The sequence below is a fragment of the Panthera uncia genome, chromosome E1 (genome assembly GCF_023721935.1).
Source record: "Panthera uncia isolate 11264 chromosome E1, Puncia_PCG_1.0, whole genome shotgun sequence".
Taxonomy (NCBI): Eukaryota; Metazoa; Chordata; class Mammalia; order Carnivora; family Felidae; genus Panthera; species Panthera uncia.
The window spans coordinates 24245374-24267392 of NC_064814.1; the positions used below are offsets into that span (position 1 = coordinate 24245374).

The 22019-nt window shown below is 54.8% G+C and overlaps 1 protein-coding gene across 2 annotated transcripts in view; it reads right to left on the reverse strand.

Annotated features, from left to right (window-relative positions):
- Nucleotides 1–22019, reverse strand: part of SDK2 (sidekick cell adhesion molecule 2) — a 265790-nt gene that overhangs the window by 102213 nt on the left and 141558 nt on the right. The window contains exon 3 of one of the 2 annotated variants that reach the window (XM_049637694.1): nucleotides 9443–9549. In XM_049637694.1, coding sequence (XP_049493651.1) covers nucleotides 9443–9549 — 107 coding nt within the window. Of the gene's footprint in view, nucleotides 1–9442; nucleotides 9550–22019 lie in introns of those variants that run through there. The other variant, XM_049637693.1, reaches the window with a different exon arrangement.

A 22019-nucleotide genomic window follows, 5' to 3' on the forward strand; every position in this document is an offset into this window, starting at 1 on the left:
AACTACCAGTCTGGGCTCAAGCCAGCCGCTCTTACACTTTGGTGGGTCTCAGCACCCCCTGGGAACTCGGGCAGCCCACCGATCTCTTCCCCTCCTCCGCTCCTCCCCGGGGCACGGAGAGGCCCTGCTTCAATGCACCTGTATCTCCGAGTTCTTGGTTCGCTCTCCTGAGGACACCGCTGTACCTCAAAGTTTGAGAACCACAGGCCTGTGCTCTCCTTTCCCAAAGTCCTGGGTTCGGTTCTCTTCTCGGCCACACTGCCCCCTTGGAGGCCTCGCCGAAGCTCATGGCTTTGCCCACAGCCTCACTGCAAAGACTCTCACATCTGCTCTGGCTCTTCCCTGAGCCCCAGCACCCAACACTCGATTTCCCACCGAAAATGTTGGCACATCTTACCTTCCTGTTATCTCAGTTCTGTGAATAGCATCCCACCTGCACCTGCCCAGACCACCTGGGTTTTCAGATCCCTGGAGGCTTTCATGGTGCTTCATTCACTTCCCTGTCCCCACAGAGTCCTACGACTCTTCCTCAGGAATGTCCATCCAAGTGTTTTCCCCAATTCCCGCAGGCCCACCACCAAGCCCACCCCGCTACTCCAGCTGTGCTGAGCCCCCCACCCCACGTGCTCCTCGGAGGCTCCCCACACCCAACCATCTCCCACACTCTTCCTATTTGCTTTTTCTGGCCATATCACTGACTTGCTCAGAACCTTCGGCATCTCCTCATGACCCCCCAGTAAAGTCTAAATTCCCTCGCTCGGTTTCGAGGTCCCTCCTAATCGGACCCCAACCAACCTTTCCATGGTAACCACGTCACTGCCATCCTGCCACACTGGATTATTTACACCCTGCTTCTCATCTCAGGCCTGTCCTTGTGCGGGGCCCCTGCCTAGAAAGCCACCAGAACAAGCCGTGATTCACCAAGGCGCCATGATTCAACAGCATCTCAGAGAGATCCAGCCAATTAAGTATCTCGGCAAATAGAAGGTGCTGTCGGCATCCTTGTTCTAAATTTGGCAGGCGGTAAATGCACTGGTAATGGCTTTGGAGTCACTGAGGTTTGAGTTCAAATTCTACTTCTGTTATTTATTAGGCATGACTCTGGGCAAAATTTTGACCTCGCTGAGCTTTAATTTCCTCTTTTGAAAAATGGAGCTGTGAAGAGTACCTTCCTCATAGGTTATAGTCAGGATTACATGAGATACCACATGTATGTGTCAGGATGGATCTTTCTTCTTATTTTTTAAAGTGTATTTATTTTGAGAGCGAGTGAGCGAGCATGTGTGTGTAATCAGGGGAGGGGAAGAGAGAGAGGGAGAGAATCCCAAGCAGGCTCTGTGCTGTCAGCACGGAGCCCAATGTGGGGCTTGATCTCATGAACCGTGAGATCATGACCTGAGCCAAAATCAAGAGTCAAAAGCTTAAGTGACGGAGTCACCCAGGCAACCCTTGGGTGTATCCTTCCAAAGATGGAGGCATCAATATTTATCTCCCATTCAACATACTCTTCTCACGAATGTGCTGGAAATAATGATGTACGACATCCAAGGCCAGGTCATCAAAAGGATGCAGCTTCCATCTAGATCTCCCTCTCTGTCCGGACACTCCTACTTGGGATCCAGCCGCCATGTTGTAAGAAAGCTCAATCTGGCCCACCTGGACATGAGAAGGGCCCATGGATGGAGGAAATGAAGCCCCCAGATGATAGTCAGCACCAACAGTGGCCAGACAAGGTCCCAGCCTTTAAATAAGTCTCCCAGCGGAGACCTCACTCATACAGAGCAGAGACAAGCCACCCCCACCATGTCCGTCTGGATCCAAGGCTCATGCACTCGGTGAGTATACTAGACGATTGCCGGACACCGTTATGATTGAGGGCAATTCGTTACACAGCCATAGCAACTGGGAGAGTATATTAAAGTGCTAAAAATTATACCTCATATTTACAGTATTAAAATATTAGAATCGTCCACATTTTTCACAGTTTAGTTTAAATATCTACCTCTTCAACAAAGATTACCCTAAGCCACCTAACACAACTGAAGAGCAAAGACCGCTGAATGCTGGCCCTGTGTCAGTGTCCTTCCTAAGTGGACTTCACCTTCGCGTCATCCTCATGCTGCCACGGTCAGCTCGACTCTAATAAATACACATTTTAAGTTGTTTATTAATTTCCATTACTTGGCTCTGTCTATAAAAAAATTGCATCAATAAATCACATCGATTTCCGTTCTCACCATAATTTTATCTATTTAAAAAACTTTGCACGGAACTCCGAAGATATATTTGAACAATTTCAAGCAATTTCTTGGTAATAGTGTTTCTTTCTCCTCTCTTCAGTTTTATTAGCTCCATTTCGTCAGTGAGGAAATTAAAGCTCATGGAGACAGAGTGGCTTATCCCACGTCAAGCAGTCAGGGCAGGGCCGGGCCAGCATTCAAACCTGGCCCCCCTTCTGCATTTCCACTCTGCTTCTTCCATGACTCGTCCCCTCCATTAACATGCTTCGTGCACATTCTTTCTCTCTCCCTGCTATACCGTGGGCTTCACGAGGCAGCGGTGTTCATAAGCAAGTCCCTACGAGGTACCTGTGCTCTGCACACTGTATGTTCTCTCTAAACCCACCTAATGCCATCATGCAATGGCTCTGGCTGAGCCCCTACTGTGGGATGGATGAATGGATGGAGGGAGGGAGGAAGAGGCGGACGGATGGAGAGAGGAGGGGACGGATGGAGAAAGGGAGGAACGGTCGGATGGACGGAAGGAGGGCGGGAGGGTGGATGGCCGGACACGCGCATTCAGGCGTGCGTGAATGCACTGCGAGAGGGATGGAAGGAAGGGCACAGCTGGTTTGGGTCCAAATTCTGCAGCTGATGCTCTTCTCCACGTTTCCATCCCACAAGCTCCCTGCCTCCCGTGGCTCTCAGGCCCCCAGCACCCTCCCACTCTCTCCACTCCACAGGCTTCCAGCTCTGCTCACCGGCCCCAGGGCACAGCCTACGCATACGAAACAGCAGCAGCAAAGGGCCAAGGGGGCATCCACTCAGCCGCCCCGTGCCACAGAAAGGCTAGAAGGAAGGAGGCCCCGTGCTGGCAGAGCCTGGGGACCCAGGAACCCCTGGGAAAGAGCATGCACATCAAGGCAGAAACAGATAAGGGTTTTCGGCACTTCCCCTCCGAGGTACACGCTCGTTAACACCCCATGTTATGTCCGTGGCGCTGATCCACCTTTCCCAACAAATTCCCCTGCGAGCAAAGAAGTGTAAGCCTGGGGCACAGCTGGAGGTGGCCTAAAAACTCCTGATGTCTTTGTTACCGCTTAAAAGGTCTTGTGAAGTATGCACTCCACTCCAGAATAAAGTCATTGCTTTTTCTTATTTCTAAAACACTTTTTTTAAAATCACGAAATATGTCACACGTACAGAAGAGCGATTATGATTATATGGATGCTTTATTTTTATTTTTTTTTTTAATTTTTAATGTTTATTTTTGAGAGAGAGACAGCGCGTGAGCAGGAGAGCGCAGAGAGAGAGAGAGAGAGAGAGAGAGAGAGACACAGAATCCGAAGCAGGCTCCAGGTTCTGAGCTGTCCGCACAGAGCCCGATGCAGGGCTCGAACTCACAGACCGCGAGATCATGACCTGAGCCAAAGTTGGACGCTCAACCGACTCAGCCACCCAGGCGCCCCAATTATATGGATACTTTAAAGAAGAACAGAACAAACACTCACATACCCCCCAACCCAGCTTAGGGAACAGAACACTAACAAACCTCGCCACACCCCCACGGTGTCCCCCCCCAGTCACGCCCCCTCCCTCTCCAGAGGTAACTGCACCCCGAATGTTGTGTTAACCCTGCATTGCCTTCCCCCCAAGCATCACCAGACGGAGATGATTTCCTGAACAACGTTCGGTTAGGGTAGTTTGGTTTCAGTCCCTTTATACCTGGGATTATTTTTATAGGTCGTCTACTGTGATGTGTGTGTGTGCGTGTGTGTGTGTGTGTGTGTGCATTTTTTTTTTTTTTTGGAGCTCCGTCTATGCGCTAGCACTCAGCTGAGTCATCGCCACGGCCGCATGGACGTCCATGTGTGGAGGGAGCACAGTGCAGCTGCTGGCTGACTCTGTTTTCAGCGCTTTGCTGCCCGGCTACAAACAGCGTTACATGGATCTTCTGGCACGCGGGGCTCAGAGCATCTCTAGAGCGTGTGCCTCCAAGTGGGACCGCTGGGCTGTAGGGCGCGCGCGCACGAATTTTACAAGATGATGCCACACTGCTTGCCAATCTGCACCAATTTCCCGCCTCCCACCCCCGCCGGCCCGGATGGGAGTTTCTGGCCACTCTTGGTCTCGCTGGCCACCTTGGTGTGGCCGATCGGGTGGACACGAGATGGTATTTCATTGTGGTTTTGTCTGTTTATTATGAAAACAACGCTCCTCCCTCCAACCAGGCCGCATCGTACCTCTTCCCCCCAACCACGCATGCTTCCGTGGCACCGCGAGTAACATCACAAGTGCCACTCACATCTTGGAGGCCGCCATCTGTCCCTGATGCCCCACCTCCTCGGCTACATCGCCTTCCACCCTCTCCTTCCCTCACTCTGCTTCAGCTACCCTGGCCTCAGACACCCAAACCTACCCCAGGGCCTTTGCACTTGCTGCTCCCTGGCCTGCAAACACCTTAACCCTCTGTGTGACTCCCCTCCTTGCTTCCTTTGAGACTCTGCTCAATGCCACCTCCCCAGATGGCCGCTCTCAGCCACTAAAGCAAACAAGTCCCCTGCCCCAGCGTCCATCACTCTTCCTTGACTTCACTTTTCCCTAGAACACTTTAGTTTTCTTCATGGGCTTTCTACATCCTCTATTCTATCGTATATTCACCTTTTGACTTTTATGGCGCCCTACTACTTTCCTGAGGGCAGGAACATGTGTCCCAGTTTTGTCCCCTACGTCCTCACTGCCTAGAATAGAGCTCAGCATGCACTGGGCGTAAAGCAATAATTGTCGCACGAGCGAATTAAACGGTCAGCAAGACGGGTGCTGTAGTTATCTCGAACTGTAGCACGGCCCCTAAATATTCCATATTCAGTGCTCAAACTCACGTTAAGAATTAGGAAAAACAGGCCCACTGGTGTCATTTGGGGCTCGATCAACCCCAAGAACAGGCTTGATTCCCTCATGTCCCGTCTTACACAGGTGGCTGCAGGCCTGGCTTCCAGACGGGCTAAGGCCCTTGGCCCTGTGGCCTGGGGGTGGGCTTGTTGCTGGGGCTGGGGCTTCCGTCCGACCAGGGACGAGGGCGGGGGAGGAACCAGGGATGTGGCCCAGGTGAGGAGAACACAGAGGTGGCCTCAGGACGTGGGTGTGGACGGCCAGGAAGGCTTCTTGACCCAGGAAGGCTCTCCTATCCCCCTCAGCCATTCAGCCAGCTTGCCGCAAGCCAGAAATTTATGGCAACTTAAAAAAAAAACAACAAAGAAGAGACTAATGGGGGTGGTGGGGGGGGGTGCCGGCAGAAAGGGAGCTGGGGAGGGGGTGGATGTTTTATTGACTTCCTCTTAATTGCTGTAATTAAAAACACGTAAAGAATCTTTTGGTAACGACTTGGCCATTATCCTTAGTTGTTAGCACAGCTGCCTTATTCATTTCTCGTTAGAACCCGGTTCACAGTCCCTCTTTGGGAAGGGGGTGGGTGGGGGCCAGAGGGGGGTCCCGCTGGACCCAGCCATGGAAGGAGCCTCCAAAGGCAGCATCACCCGACGGGTCAAAGCCCTCCGCCCTGGGAGGCAGAAACCTTCGCAAGGGGAGACAGAGGCATCTAGAAAAGCAGCCATTCCCCACCCATCCTTAGATGGACTGGGTGAGCCAGGTGGAAGATGTAAGGAGGCACCGCTCTCAGCACCCTGCAGGTGCACAGTGAGTACCGGGGAGGGAGCACCGCCTTGAATTGTGCGGCCTCCATACCTCACTTGCCTTGCCCTGGCCCCAGCTCGGGGAGCAGATGCGGTGGCTAGGAGTATGCCTGTGGAGGTGGCCAGAGTGAGAAAAGTCTGCAAATGCTTATTCCCGGACACCCTCCCTGGTTGGCCGTATGGACAGGAGAAAGGCTTCTCGACCCTGTGGGCGGGGTGCTGTGTGACAGCCGGACAAGGTAGGCACTAATATTAGCTTCCATTTTCACACCCAGGAAAGAGGAAGCAAAGGCACAGAGAAGTGAGGTAACTTGCCCAAGGTCACACAGCCAGGGAGAAGTGAGCCTGGATTTGAACTGGGGGTTCGTGGCTCTACCCTACAGTGTGGCGGTAGGTGAGGCAAGGAAAGGTGGGAGGTAGAAAGGCTGGCTGCGGGCCCCTGGGCTGTCTCCTACCTCCTCTGAGCCTCAGTTGCCTCATCTCGAGATAGGGCTCGTAACACGCCTTCCTGCCCCCCTGCCTCTCAGACTTGTCCTGGGAACCCACGGAGGAAAGACGCATGCACAGCCACACCGGACGAGGGATCCTTGCGGAGGCCCCACTGTACCTCCCTTAGCATCTCCTTCGGGACATGAGCTTGACCCCGTGTCTGTGATTGTTCTAAGGGGTCTTGGGGCACGTGCTCACCTTTCCAGGGGGACAGAGGCCACACGTCCTCCTCTATCTGCCCCTGTGCGCCCCCCTGTGCACCTACACCAGGTGCCCAGAGCCCTAAGCCACTCAGGGCGGAGGCTGGGGCTGGAAGCCACACCTGCTGATCCCCGTCCCCACGGCATGGCCGTGTTTTAGGCACAGAAGAACCCGGGATTTACTTACAAGCATTTTCACACTGGCCGCTGCGGACAGCCAAGAGCGTGTGACCCCCACCCCCTGTGAGACGGCGTCCATCCTGGGTGGACACAGCACCTATTTGCGGGGCTGTCTGGACACAGGACATGACACTCCAGGGCATCCATGTGATTCCATTTGAACCTTGAGCTTAGCAGGTGATCCCCCCCCTTCCCACCCCCACCCCATTTTGACTTTTCTCCTGACCTCAGGTGGCAGTGTGGTGAGGGGAGTGTTTCAGAATCAGGCAGCTGCGGGTTCAAGTCCTTCTCTGGTACTTCCTCACCGTGTGACGCAGGCGGTCACCTCATGCCCCCCCTGTCCCCGCCAGCCTTGCTTTTCTCATCCGTGCAGTGGGGGTGGGGGCGCTACCCTGCAGGCTGTGGGATAAGGACGGAGAGAAAAGGGGGCGCGGCCCAGCTCGGCAACAGGCGGGACAGAGCGAGGTTGTGGGTGGGGCTGGTTTCGCCAGGTCTCACCTTCCCCCGCACCCGGGTCCTGGAAGGTGTCTTGAGGAGGGGACAGGTTGGACAGCAGATTCTTCAACTTCCAGAACTAAAGAGCAAGAGTGAGACCCCTCTCCCCGGCCCCAGCTCCCCAAGAGACAAGCGTGTCCAGCAAGGGAGGGGACGAGAGGTGGGTTTCCCTTCTCCGTCCCGCCGTGGCCACCACGGTTGGGTGAAGCCTTCCTTAACTTGTGAGGAGGGGTGGTTTTCTCAGCTGCCACGTGGAGCTCCCAGGGCTCACCTGACCCCCCTGGCTTTAGGTCCCAGAGGGCTGCAGACAGTGGTTTCTACTTTACGACGCTATGAAACAGAGCGGTTGGGCGCAGTTTGAGGGGCGGGCTCTCAGGGCTGGCCCCGGGAGCCGCAGCTGGTGGCCAGGAAGAGGGTGGACCCAGGCCTCCCCACTCCGTCCAGTGCTTCAGCCCCTTCCAGGTACCCCTTGCTCTCTGCCAGGGACCACCTGTAGCCACCCAGGCACAGCCAGGGAGCAGCGCTGTGTAGCCTGGGGGGGCAACTGTGGGGGCTCCTGAAGCCCAGGGTGACACTTGGCTTTGAGAGGACAGGGATCCCCCGGTGGGGGGCAGTGGAGGGGCGGAGGCTGGGCTGACTGGAGGGTGCAGGTGCCAGCTCACTGCTCTGCCTCTGGCCGGAACAGTGTATGCCATGCACACACACACACACACACACACACACACACACACATGGATACATGCATGTGCACACGCTTGCACACACGTTCTCGCCCACACACGGTGGCGGGGCGGGGGGCAAAGAAGCAGACCAGTGCAGACACACACATGTGCACCCTCATGCATGAGCCCACACTCAGGCACATGCATTTGCACGCACACGGGCCCACACGTGCACGCGCATCTGTCTGGAGGCTGGCTCATGGCCCTGCCCCTGTCCTGCGGGATCCAAGCACTGGCTAAATCAAGCTCCCCGGGAGCCCGCCAGCCGCTGACAGTGCCCTGATCCATCATTTTAATTCAGGGCTTTTCCACTCCTCTGAGTGAGCTGAGTTGCCTTTAGTGCTGATTTATGGAGACAATCCGTCCTCCACTTTTGATTACGGTTGTTTTCCATAATTATTATCAACACTCTTTGCCTCGCTTGAGGTTTTCCTTTTAGATTTCTCTCCCCTACTTCTGTTCAAGTAGCCAGCTCTCTCCTGTGCTAATTCAGAGGCGAGCCCCTGTAGGCTCTGGATGAGAAGGTGGCCTTTTTTTTTTTTTTTTTTTTTTTAAATTTCAAGGCCGACTAAAGCTTTCCATATTCCCATGTCCCACTGTGCAACCTTGGACCTCTGCCCCTGGAAGAACCCAGAAAGAAAACAGCCCATAATGAGGCTCATTTCTGGCATACAGCAGCTATTTTAGGATGGGTGGGCAGGACTGGGAAGGTGACACCGAGTCTCAGGGGGAGGGTGTTGGTTGGTGCTTCCGGGGCCCTGGTCCCTGAGATGCCCTTGGGGTCCTTTGAAGCTGCCTTCTCTCCTACCATTTGAAAAAGTCCTTCCAGTGACTGGGGGCGGGGTGGGGGGGCTTGGAGGGACCGACCACTTTGTCGTCTGCTCACCTGGCTCCTCCAGGAACCCTGACTTGTCATCTGCCCTCTCCCTCTTAGAGTCATGGTGCCACCATAAGGCATCTCCCTGAGGATCATGGGACCCGCTTGCTGTGACTGCTCCAGGGCTGAGCGAATTGGAGGAGGGAAAGATTAAGGTCATGGTGGGGGGTCGCCAGGAAGTCTGCCAAAAAGACTGTAAGTAGTCGGAGAGGGGGTCCATCATGAAGACCCCCCCGTGTGAGGCCCAGCCAAGCCCAGAGGAGGCCCATGAACCAGGTGGTAGGGCCCGTTTTAAAAAAGCAGCAGCTGGTCCCACGTAAACGGAGTTGAACTCAGAGCCGGCAGACGTGTGCTGCTGAGCGGTGTGGACTCGCCAGCTCCCGCCAGCTCCGTCAACCGTAGAGTGAGGGCTCACGGATACGCAGGAAGGGCCGCCACGAGGACCCAGTGAGCGTGGGAGGCTGCGGCCGGGATCTGGCTCTGCCCAGAGCGTGGTGGCGGGTGAGGACCCTGCAGGCCCTTTCCCGCTTCGCGCCCCACCCTGCCCCAAGTCGCCCGCTGTACTTACAGGCCACCTGGACCTCGGTTTGCCGCTGCAGCAGGGCGCCCATCCGGTTACGCACGATGCAGCGGTAGAAGCCCGCGTGGGTGCGGTCCAGGCTGGTGATCATGTACCTGGGGGGAGATGGGACAGCCAATGAGCGAGTCAGGCAGGTGCAGGGATGTGCCCGTCAGATGGGATCGCAGGGCAAAGTCGCCAGGTCAGCGTCTTCCTGAATGAAGAGTACCAGGGGGAGCTCTGGATCCTCTGGCCAGGTCTTGGGAGTCAGAAAGGGCCTCGTCAACAGCAAAGTCCCTCCCGAAGGCAACCAGACTTTTGCTCAGGTGCCTAGGAAGGAGCCTGCATTTTCCCAAGGACAGGAGGTGCTACGCCTATGTCCTTGACCCTGGCTGTGACCAGGCCTCCCACCGGGAGACGTCAGGGATGCGGGAGGTTGCCGTCCTCCCTTGCCTGTGACTCGTGTGACTGAGAAAGGTGGGGGCATTCTCTTTTGGCCAGACCCAGGACTGTACTAAATATTAGTGGAAATGGATGGGGTGACAGAGGCAGGGAAGTTTACACGCTTCCCCAGATGCTTTGCATCGTTCCATTCTTAAAGTTAGCCCCACTGCAGCTTTGTGGAGGGAAAAGGCAGAGCCTTCTGAGCAGGACAGACTGGATTTCTGTATGAGTGGGCCCTGAGGCCAGGATGCATGAACCTGAAGAGCCGCTCTGGGAGCACATGACTGGTTCAAAGAGCAGCAGGGTCTGGTGTTGGGGGAGAGGTGGCTGGAGAACAGGTACGTGCCGATCTGGCTGAGAGGCGGGGCGGATGCAAGGCCAGGTCGGGACAGGAACTTCTGGCAGGCAAGACATGGGCAGGTGGTGCTCTCTGGGGTGGGTGGGGCTAGCTGTCCTGACACCCCCTCTGTGATGACCTTTCCTGTCTCTGGGCAACAAATGGCCCAGTGGGAACCTCAGAGGATCAAGGGGCTTGTGCCTAGAACATCTCCATCCTTGCGTGTGCTAGGGCTTACCCAGACTTGGTGGACAAGCTCATTGTCCCTTGTCCTTGGGATATGCCAATGCTGGCACGGACCAGTAACACTTAAAAAAATGGGGCTTGATCTAAAACTGTCAAGTTTTTACTTTGTCAAGTAAGATCATTAAAACCAACCAACCAAAAAGCAAACAGACAAACAATCAACCAACCAGAAACCCAAAAAAAGCAAGCAAGAAAAAAAAAAAAGGTAATATTAAAAAGTGCCAGGTTGGGGGAGAAAAATAAATAGAACTGGTCAGCATTTTCTCTAAAAGGGACATTTTGAGGTCATCGAGAAGAAACGTAATCTCAGCATAAAAGCAATTTTAACAAATTTTAAACTTAAATCTTATGCAAAGCCCGCTAGCTTCACACTCCTTGTCGTATGTGAACAGAGGCACCCAGCTGTGGGTCTGCATTCGAGTGTCGTTCACTTAATCCTAAGGAGGGGGTATTTTTACCGGCACCCCCATTTTACAGGTGGGGAAACTGAGGTTCAGAAGTGTTTCATCACTGACAGGGTCTCTTAGGCCCTGCTAAGAGGCAGGGCCAGGGTCCCACAGAGCCTGCCCGGCTCTAAGCTCAGCTGTAAGCCAGTTCAACACGGACACCATATTCCAAGGGGCCCCCCTTCCATCCGGGGACTGCACGAGCCCCAGACTCACAGATGGGTAGGTGCCGAGCTCGCTCTGGCTCTGGCTGTGGCTCTGCAGCATGATTCAGAACCTTCTGGCTGTCCAAGCCTCTTATCTCTGCCACCGGCTGCAGTTCTTATCTGTCCCTCGCTACTGTGCACGGAGTGATGATGGGGAGATATCAGGCGCCCAGGCTCTGGCAAATTCCCCGTTCTCCTTCCACCCCATCCTCAAGCCCATCACACTCTTGCTCGCCTCTGCTGCGGGGAGGGGAGACAGCTTTGGGCAAACTGTTTGGGTCTCGAAAACGATGGGGTGACCTGAGAAGAAAGATGGAAGGCGAGATTGGCTGGAAAAGCTCTCTATCTTTGAAAATGGAATCAGATATTATTTAAAAGGCTCCAGGGAGAGGAAAATGAACAGAAATGGCCAGCAAGCTAACAAAAAGATGCTCAACCTCTGTCACAATGAAAGTCCAATCAAAACAAGACAACATTCACATATCAGACGGCCAGAGACTCTCATGCTTGATCACGTGCAAGGTTGTCAAGAGTGGGGGGCGGGGAGGTGTACCCTCAGATTGGCCGGTGCAAGTGTAGAGTGGCCCAGCCTTTAGGGCAAAATCTATCAAAATGAGAACAGGCAAAGCACCGAGAGCTGGCCCTTTAGATATACTGCAAAAATGTGGCAAAAAACAGGTATGAGGATGTTCACCGTGGCATTGCTTATAATGGCAGAGATAACCACGCAATCAGAAGCACCCTAAATGTCCACCAACAATGAATGGATCAGTTAACGAGTTAACGATGCTGCGGCCGGGGAATAAGCAAGAACACCTGTAGGAGACAGAATGGTGTCCGACTCGCACAGAGCGTGGAAAGGACGTCGAAGCTGCAGAGGGGGAGACGTTTATGGAACTAACAACACGAGGAAGGAAGAAGTCAATCAGTGTCACGGCTGACTGCTAGGGACAAGGGAGGTATCGGATGGTTGCCACTCTTGGTAAAGCTGTTGTTCACGGACACAGGCTACCAAACCCTCAGTTTAATGTTTAGGATCAGGCAAATTGGCCCAATAAAAATAATTTTAGTTTGTGGACAAAAAAAAAAAAAAGAATAGTGTAAATGGTACAATACCATGTGGGTAAGTGAAATTTGTATATTCATATATATAAATGTATATTTGGATACATGGGACATATATTTGGATACATGGGATCACGAGTACATAAATTGTATATATGTGCATATACATCGTACATGGACATAAGCTTCGGAGACGGATATGTGTTCTCTCCCTTTTGAGAGCAGTGCTGGGGAGGGGGAGAGAGGGAAACTTCTACTTCCCCATTTTATGTCTTTCGACACCACCGGAATTTTCTTTATCGTACGCATATATGGCTTTTATCTTAAAAATAAAATGTAAAAACGCACTTGGAGCATATAATTTAAGGATACATTATAAAAGAGACACCAGGGACTCATTGGATGTGGGTTTGTTTGCTGATGTCAGTGATGCGTAGTGAAATTTAAACTTTAATGGAAGTGGATTTCTGCAGAAGGCTCTGTGTCCATTTGCGTCCGCCGGGAACCCCCAGGGCCCAGGGAAGGTCGACTGGCGGCAGGCCTGCCCCTCCCCCGAGGCCAGAAGAGGAGCACTGGCCCTCGACCTCCCTCTTGGTCCCTCTGTAGTTGAGGCCACGCTCCCTGGCCCCTGCGGAGTGGGGTTCATTGTGCGTCCTCTCCATCCTCCGGCTTCCTTCTCCTCCCGCCCGGGGACCTATTTCTGGCTGGTTGGCAACATTATTTAAAGTAACAGTTCCGCCCACTGCCTTTCCTACCAGGGAAACCCGCTCCACTCCACCCCAGTTCCAGCTCCCGGTCCCCCTGCCTCCCAGGCTCCCAGGCGGGTGGACGAGGCTGGCCAGCACCTCAGCATGCGAATCCAGCGTGCTGGACGGTACGTAGCCTTGATAATGACAGTGGCAGTGCCCGCTGTCCCCGAAATGCTCCCTCCCGGGCCCTCGGGAGACACGACGCCCACAGCTCCGTCTATCCCACCCACTTGCTGCCGCTGGCCTGGCAGGAAGTGGATGAGCCCAGCCCTGTCCAGGAACAGGGGGATGGGTGGAATGCCCTGTCTAGGACGGCCCACATCTGATCTCCTCTCAAGGGAAGCATGGCGTTGAAGAAAGCACCAGAGCTTCTGACTCAGGGAAATGTAGGTTTGGCTTGCCCCTCTGCTCTTTCTTTCTTAAGTTTATTTATTTTGAGAGAAGGAGAGCAGGGGAGGGACACAGAGAGAATCCCAAGCAGGCTCTGCACCGTGAGGGCACAGCCCAACTCAGGGGCTCAAACTCACCAACTGGTGAGATCATGACCTGAGTCAAAATCAAGAGTCAGACGCAGGGCACCCAGGTGTTAAGCGTGCGACTTCAGCTCAGGTCACGATCTTACCGCTCTCGTGGGTTTGAGCCCCGCGTCAGGCTCTGTTCTGACAGCTGACGGCCTGGAGCCTGCTTTGGATTCTGTGTCTCCCTCTCTCTCTCTGCCCCTACCCTGCTTGCGCTTTCTCTCTCTCAAAAATAAACATTAAAAAATTGGAAAAAAAAAGAGTCAGACGCTTAACCGACCGAGCCACCCCAGCGTCCCACCTCTCTGCTCCTTCTTAAGAATGTGTGCTGAGCAAGTTCTGGAACCTTGCGAGCCTCGGTTTTCCCATCTGTAAAATGGGGACAATGATGGCCGACTTTGATGGGCTCCTTATAAGAGGCCCCAGACATAATTGCCAGGCATATGGCACGTGCTGTACTAATGCTTGTCCAATGAGGGAGCAGGTGTATGAGTCACTGGTGGGGAGTGGAAGGTATGGGGTGAGGTGGAGAGGTTCCGGGAGGGAGACAAGGAGGGTGTTGCAGAAACCCCCCACCGGAGTGAGGATCCATTAGGGGCTCCTCACCAAGCATCAGGAGAGCACAGATTCCCTTGTCCGGCAAATTCTTTGGCTTCGCCCATGGACGTGTGAACCCCAACCGTCCGCAGCTGCCCATGAAGGATCTGTCATGCCCCCTTGGTCACCTAATCCTCTTTACTGGTAGAGGGGCTACACCTCAGTCCCTTGGCTGCCAGTAGAGGATGTGACCTCCTTTTCTGCCTCCTCGGGACACCGAGGACAGTGAGAGAATGACAGCTCCCCTTCCAAACCCTGTTCCTCTCAGCCTCCTGACCCCAGTGAGGTTCTTGCCACCAGCCTGACCTCCCAGCCTCCCGGTCACCTCTGTTTGTGTCCTCTGGGTTCGGGGACCTGAGCCTGGTTCCTCTGGGGATGAACAGCAGGGAGTAGGTAAGTGGCATCCCTTCTTGGCTGACCTGCCAAACTTCATTCTCCCTCCCATCATGACAAAGAGTGGCAGGTGCGTGGCTCCAGGGGCCGGAGAACACCTGGAATCAGCCACCTCGAGGCCCCCTCGAAGGACCACTTATTTATTGATTTATTATAGGACATACGTGCCCAGGATTCAGAATTCAACGAATAAAAGAAAAGGCACACCGGAAACGTCTCTCTCCTCTGTGTTCCCCAGCCACCCATGGCTCCCAGCTCCGCACACGCACAGCCACAGCCACTAGTTTCTCGGGCACCTGTCCAGAACGTCTTCATGCAATTGCAAGCAAATGCCAACCCACGATCCTTCCCCTCTCCAGCAGGAGACTCGGCCTCCAGGAGGCTGTTTAGCTCCTTGCTCTGTGCATGTGACGAGATCTTTCCGTAGTAACCGCACTCAGAGCTTCCTCAGGCTTCTTGACAGTGGCCGAGCGGCAAGTGGCGAGGAAGCTTTGCTTTGTCCCAGTCGGGTGGTCAAAGGGAGCAGGCGGGGGAGAGAGGGCCTTGGGGCAGGGCTGGGGTGGAAAGAAAGGACGATGCAGCACGAATCCACATGGTTCTTCTTGCCCCTCCGAGTGTCCTGACTTGGCCCGCGGGACCCGCTGGCTCAGTCCAGTCCTCCCACAGGAAGAGATGAGCTCGGGGTGGAGGGCACACGGGCATGCGGGGAGGAGCCGGGACAGATAGATGGATTTTCAGAGACACGAGATGGGCAGGGAGAAAATAACCACCTAACAAATGTGGCATCTTCTCCGGCACCCAGGGAAACACACGATGCCCTTTCTGGTTCGAGTCCTTGAGTGTCACGGTTGATATTTAAAATGATTCTTACTCGCATTAAATAAGATATTTCAATTCCACGAAGCTGTCAGCAGCTGATGCGGACACCAGAAGTAATAGGCACGCTCTCCTTGTATTGTCCTCGTTAATAAATCAGACGCCTCGAGAGGCACGCGGCGATGCTCACAGGGACGAAGGGGGTGTGTGTACACGCGCACACGTGTGTACGCACACGCACGGCGCACACTCACCCAGGCACACACGTGTGCCTCCGCCCACGTGCACACGGTCACACCCACATGCATGCACGCTCACGTATACACGTGCAAAGTTGTGTGCATACAAGCACACTCACGCAGCCTCCGCACAAACTCACACACACGTGTGCGTGCACACCCGGCACAGGAACACTCACGCACACACCCGTTTGCGTCCAGGCACATACGCACCCTGCACACGCCCATGCACGCCTGTGCACGCTCACGCAAGGCACACAGTGCCTACACGGGTACACAGGCACACCCACACGTGCACTCAATGCACGCACAGGTGCACACGCTCCCACACGGATGCATACTCATGCACTGTTGCGCGCACACCCGCCCACGCTCACGGCCACACTCTCACGCACGTGGGCAACACTCCCAGGGTGAACCCATGTCCAGCCACTCCCATCCGAGGTCACCCGGGGCAAATCCACCCTGCTCGGGTACAGGTACTCTCCCTGTCACGCTGAGGCCACGGGCACTCCGGGCTGCCTCGTTTTAAGCTCTTCGCCCGACGTGGGGCTTGAACTCACGACCCCGACATCAAGAGTCACATGCTCTACTGACTGAGCCATCCAGGTGCCCGGGGCTGCCTCATTCAGATGCGCTCAGGACACCCAGATGTCCGTCGTGGACACGCATGCTCTCTCCCACCAAACCACGTCTTCTAGATTCCTGGTAGCCCCTGGGGATACCAGTGTCTGGTCACTGATCCCTTGGCGCTAGGGCTTTCTTCTCCAAAGACACCGTGTGTGGCGAGGCTGGAAGGGGAGGGAACAGCAGCACTGAGGTTTGGGGCAAACAGACCCCCCGGCCGTGCCCCGTCCCTAGGCTCCCCCGCGAAAGGTGTGGGCTCTCCGTGACTTGCCTGCTAGGCCTCCGCATCCACAGGGCGGTCAGCGGGGACCGCAGGAGTCACCACAGATGGCCGAGGGGACAGGCTGTGGGGATAGCGGAGTGCGGCTGAGCCCTGGGGACCCAGGCGTCCTCTCCTCTTCCCAGGGGCTTCTGGGCGACAGGAGAGGCAGCGGGCCCAGGTGTGCGTGCCCGTGTGTGTAGAGTGTGTGTGCGGGCACACGCCCCCACCCCTGCCTGCAGTGGGGAGACAGCTGGGGCTCCAAGCGCTGGCCACTGCAGCGGGCTACCCGTGGGCCCGACATCGTGGGTTTGCTTTTGCACAGATTCCTCAGGAAAGAAAGCAAAACCCTGTGCAGAATGATTTAAAGGGAAAAGTACATGTACCAGGAAATAGATAAGAGTGATGTACCATTTTATAATTAACACAATTAGCGACAGGATAAAAAGTGTCACGTATTTAACATATATCAACGCAGCTAATGCTCGTGATGCTGTGGGACGCTCGTGCTAATAGGAAGCTCGGTTAAAGGATGAGAAAACCGAGCCCAGAGTAATGAAGTAACCTGCCCCAGGTCACACAGCGAGCCAGTACCTAGTACATAGGGACAGTCTAGGATAGAGAGAGGCTGAGCCTCACCTGGACGCTTACCCAATACTTTGGGGTCTCTCATTTCTGGGGTGTGCTTTGAAGAAGGCAGTTGTGACTATCTACAGTCCGCCCCTTACACACAGAGAGACGGCTGACGGAGGGGACAGAGAATTTGGTCTGCAGCACCCTTACAGAGAAAGCAGGTGCTGAGTACCGACTGGCCGGTCCGGTATCAGGGGAGACCGAGGGGCAGGGGGCGGGACTGCTCAGGAAAACTGTTCAGTGGGCCTTTTGGCTTTTGGTTATGGAAGGGGCTCAGGTATGAGAGGCACCAGGAACACAGCTCAACTGTTCTGTATGATGCACTCACTGGGCATGTCGCGTTTTCCCTCTGGCAACAGCCTGAAGGATCTGGAATTCACGGGCAAGTAGGGAGGAGAGAGAGAAAGAGAGGAAGAGAGAAAAAGAGAGAGAGAGAGAAAGAGAATGAGATGGTGGGGTGGGGAGAGAAACAGAGACACAGGGAGAGACAGGGACACACACACACACACACACACACACACACACACACACACGCAGAGGCAAGAGTTACCCCCGCACAGGAAGCAGACGATCCTGAGGACGACTGGCCCCGGGAGGATGATGCCAGGAAGATACACCCCGTGGCGAGGGCTGTCAGGGCAAATTCAGGAACAGTGATTTATGCTCTATTTTAAGCTCTTTCTGTCCTGTGCTGTAATTCCCCTCCCACATCCTCGGTAAGAGTGTCGCGCCCAACTGGCTTCTGCTACTGGCACTCTGGGGAAGGAAGGGAGCCGTGTGCTCAGGCCGGGGGAGGGGTCGCCCTTTGAAGGGAGGCGGCAGCCTCAGGGGGAGGTTTGAGTGAGGAGGTCTGAGTGAGGAGCAGGAGCAGGAGAGGTGACTGCGAGGCCCAGGCCAGGTGAGCATCCTGCCCCCCAGGGTCCTTGGAAGGCGTGAGACGGTCATGTGGATGTTCGAATAGTGGAGGACTCGGGTACGGTGGGTGCCCCCCGCCACCCGGAGGACTGCAGAGTGGAGGCTGTCACAATAGACAGAAGAGGCCCCCTGACTCTGACTACAGAATATGGGGGAGATGGACGCTGGGCCACTCATCCCTTCCTGCCTCAGTGCATCCCCCCCCGCGGGCACACGGGGGTGGCTGGAACCCCGGAGCGCTGGGTGGCAGTCAGGGGGCAGCCAGGACTTACATCTGCAGGCGCCTGCAGCACCCGCAGCCTGCAGGGACCGGGCTGGGCACGGGGGCTCAGGAAGACCCCTGCCTCCGGGAAGTGGAAAGATCCCCTCTGGTCCCGCTCTCCAGCTCTCCCAAACTTCTGGAAGTTTCTGATGAAAACGGGCCGCCCCTCGCCTCTTCACGTGCAGCCCCTCAGCCCACAGGGTTCCTCTCTGCTTCCAGCCAGGATTGTAACAGCCGGTCTTAAGGGTTAACCCACTTCAAGGCAACACACTCCTTGCCTGCTGACCTAAGGTCCTTCATCTGTAACACAGCTAATTTACTTTCTTTTGAGATTTGCAGACCATTGGCCTTGGGGAGCGAAGGATCAGAACTTTTTCAGGCCACAGGGGCCAGCCAGTCTGATGAAGCCGCCTTGACTTTCTGATTAGTGCAGCAATCTTTTAGCAAAATGTTTTTCTTTTTTAAGGGCACACCAATGACTTTACTGACCTCCCTCTGTGCATCTGGAGACCCTGACCTCCTTTGCAGAAAGAACAGAGCACTTGTGCACATCACCAGGCTCTCTTGCACAGTCCCCCTCCCACACCCCAGGCATCAAAGATCTAGAACTTCTTGTACAACCTCTGAGCACCGAGATAACTCTGTAGCTGGCATCATCGAGTCTGCACATAATCAAGAAATGTCACAGACCGCTGTACTCCCTTAGCTGATTAAAACCCTTTAAAAATCTCTGGGGCCAGGCAGAGAGCTTAGAGTTGGACTTTGGATAAGAATCCAACTTGCTGGCCTCCTGAATAAGCTCATATTCCTTTTCAGTCAAAACTGGTCTCTTGGCGGGCACTTGGGTGGCTCAACTGGTTGGGCGTCCCACTTAGGCTCAGGTCACGATCTCATGGTTCATGAGTTCAAGCCCCGTATCGGGCTCTGTGCTGACAGCTTGGAGCCTGGAGCCTGCTTCGGATTCTGTGTCTCCCTCTCTCTCTGCCCCTCCCCCCACTCGACTCTTTCTCTCTCTCTCTCTCTCTCTCTCTCAAAAAATGAATAAACAAAAAAATTAATTAAAAACTGGTCTCTTGGATATTGGCTTTTTGAGCAACAGGCAGCCAAACTCGGTTTTTCGGTAACAGGATGTCCCTTCCAGGAAGCCTTCTCGAACACCCTCTGGGTTGTCCCAAATCTGGTGCATTTGTCACAACTTAATGTAATGTCCTATGTACTTGCACGTGTCTCCCTGAGGCCACATCTTGTATGCTGTCCCATGTCCCCCGTGCACCATGGAAGGCCAAATAATGCCCCCCCCGCCCCCCGCCAAAGATGTCCACATCTGAATTCCCAAAGCCCACGAGTATGTCACCTTCTAGGATATGATGGTTGAATTGGGTCCCCCCAAAAAGATGTGTTGACATCCTAACCCCAAGGGGCGCCAACCACACCACGAGCTAGAAGAGAGCCATGAAATGCATTTCCCCTGGAGCCTTCAGGGAGACGGGCCCCGCGGACACCTTGATTTCAGACTTCCGGTGTCCAGAACTGAGAGAGAATCAAGGTCTGTTGTTTCAAGCCCCCTGGCTTGTGGCACTTTGTGACAGTACCTCTGGCAAGCTCACACGCAGCAGGGACTCGGCAGCTGTGATTTACTGAAGGACCACGAGCCACGGACATCTATCTCGGATTACTCGCTGGGCCTGACGTGATCCCAAGGGTCCTTCTGAGAGGGCGATGTGAGAAGGACAGCAGAAGCTGGAGGGGTGCAGGGCCGACAGCCAAGGGATGCAGGCGGCCTCTAGAAGTCGGAAAAGGCGAGGAAAAGAGTCTCTCCCCTCCCGCCTCCAGCAGGGCTGGCTGCTCGCATAAGGCACAGCGTGTGGGCTTGTGCAACCACTTTCTTGTTTTGTTTTTTTAACTTTTTTAATATTTATTTTAGAGACAGAGAGAGCACAACAGGGGAGGGGCAGAGAGAGCCTGAGACAGAATCTGAAGCGGGCTGTAGGCTCTGAGCCATCAGCAGAGAGCCCGACGCAGGGCTCGAACCCATGAACCCTGAGATCATGACCTGAGCCAAAGCCGGATAGTCAACCGACGGAACCACCCAGGTGTCCCTACAAGCACGGATGGTTCGTTTAGAAAGCAGAGGACCCTCTGCAGAGCCTCCCGTCCCTGTCCTGGCGTTCCTGCTACCTGTGAGCCCCGTGTGTGGTCCCAAAACTCCCTGCTCTACCAGGAGAAGCCACGATGTTCGATGCTCGAATTGATCTCAGGAACTGTGGTCAATGAGACGGCTGGTGGCATTATTGAGCTGGAGGCTGTAACACTGTGACAGCCCTGGCTTGAGTTGGCCGGGGATGGTGCTGTCCGCCCCGGGACCTTCTGGGCCAATTAACTGCTCTCGAGGAATAAGGAAAAGCACTTCATTAAAGGCTGGCATCAGCAGGGTGGTTCTCACAGACATGGAGCAAGAAGACAGGTGCGGGGGGAGGGAGGTCTGAAGTGGCCACACTGTCACCACGGGGAGATTAAGCAGGGACCGCCCCCCCGCCCCCAACAATAAGAGCATCCAGTTCCCAGCAAACACTGGACGTACATTATCTGGCTCACCTCCGCGTTTACTGCAGGGAGAAGGGACTCCTGTCCCGTTTCATAGCCAGGGACCTGGGCTCAGAAAGGTTGAGCAAGTCACCCGAGGTCACCCAGCTAGAGGGCAGCAAAGCGACATTCAAAGTCAGGCCCACCTGAATCCAGACATGTCCCCGCCCCACGCCTGCCCCTGACCCGGTGCCCTGGCTGGGTAGCGGGCACATCCCAGAGCGAAATGCCTCCCCGGGAGCTGCCCGGACCTGTCCTGCCCCAGGAGCCCCGCAGAGAGAATCCTCTAAGAGCCAAGAGTAACAAGATGTGGGATCGTTGTTGCAAAGACTGGGGCGGGACACTATTATTACCGGGAACAGACAGAAAGGAACAGAGAAGGCAAAATCTGCGTTCAAGGAGTTCAAACTTGCAGACAATTCAGTGTGGATTTTTAAAAGGTGACTGGGAAGGAAGGAATCCTGAGGCTTGAGGGGTGCCAGTGTGGCTACTGGAAAAAAAAAAAAAAGAAAAAGGAACAACAGAAAAAGGCAAGAAGTGTGGCCTGTCTTCTGCTTACAGTGATGCTCTGGAATTTCCCCCCATGGCTACTTCTCCTTCGCAGAAAAGGAGGCTCCTTTGTCCTGGGCTTCTGGCATCTGGCAGAAATTCCTCAGGGGCCTTTTTTTTTTTTTTTACACCTAGTAACAGGCTGCATGGAAATCTGGCCTCAAGGAGCCAGACTGCTTGTGCTCTGTGGCCAAATCGTAGAGGGCTGGGCCAAGCAGCCTCTTCGCTCTGTCTGGGACTCCCCAGCCTCTCAGGTGCACAGAGTGAGGCCGTCTATTTTAATGGCAGAGAAGCGGCCTCCTAATTAGACCTGCCGGCCGGGCGGGAGGGAGGGCCCCCCAGAAGCCTTCTTCCTCCACGCTGCAGGGACACATCGGGGAAACATCCGAGCCTCACTGCAGTTTAGCATTTGCCCACGCGTGACTCATCCATAAGAAACACCGGGTAAACGTACAGAACCACAGCCCCGCCCCGCCCCCCAAAGCACCCTCTGCTCACCTGCCCCTATCTGGTCTGACAGCTTTCCTTTCCATCTCAGACACCGCTCCCTCCCGCACCTCACAAAAACTCGGGACCAGCAAGCTTCACAAGCCGGCTGCTGGCCTTTTCTGAGGCCGAGTGTCAGATTTATTGTAGTATTTACGCATTTCTCACCCACGGAACGCGCGGGAGACCGTGCGAGCGCCTTCAGTAGGCTGCTCT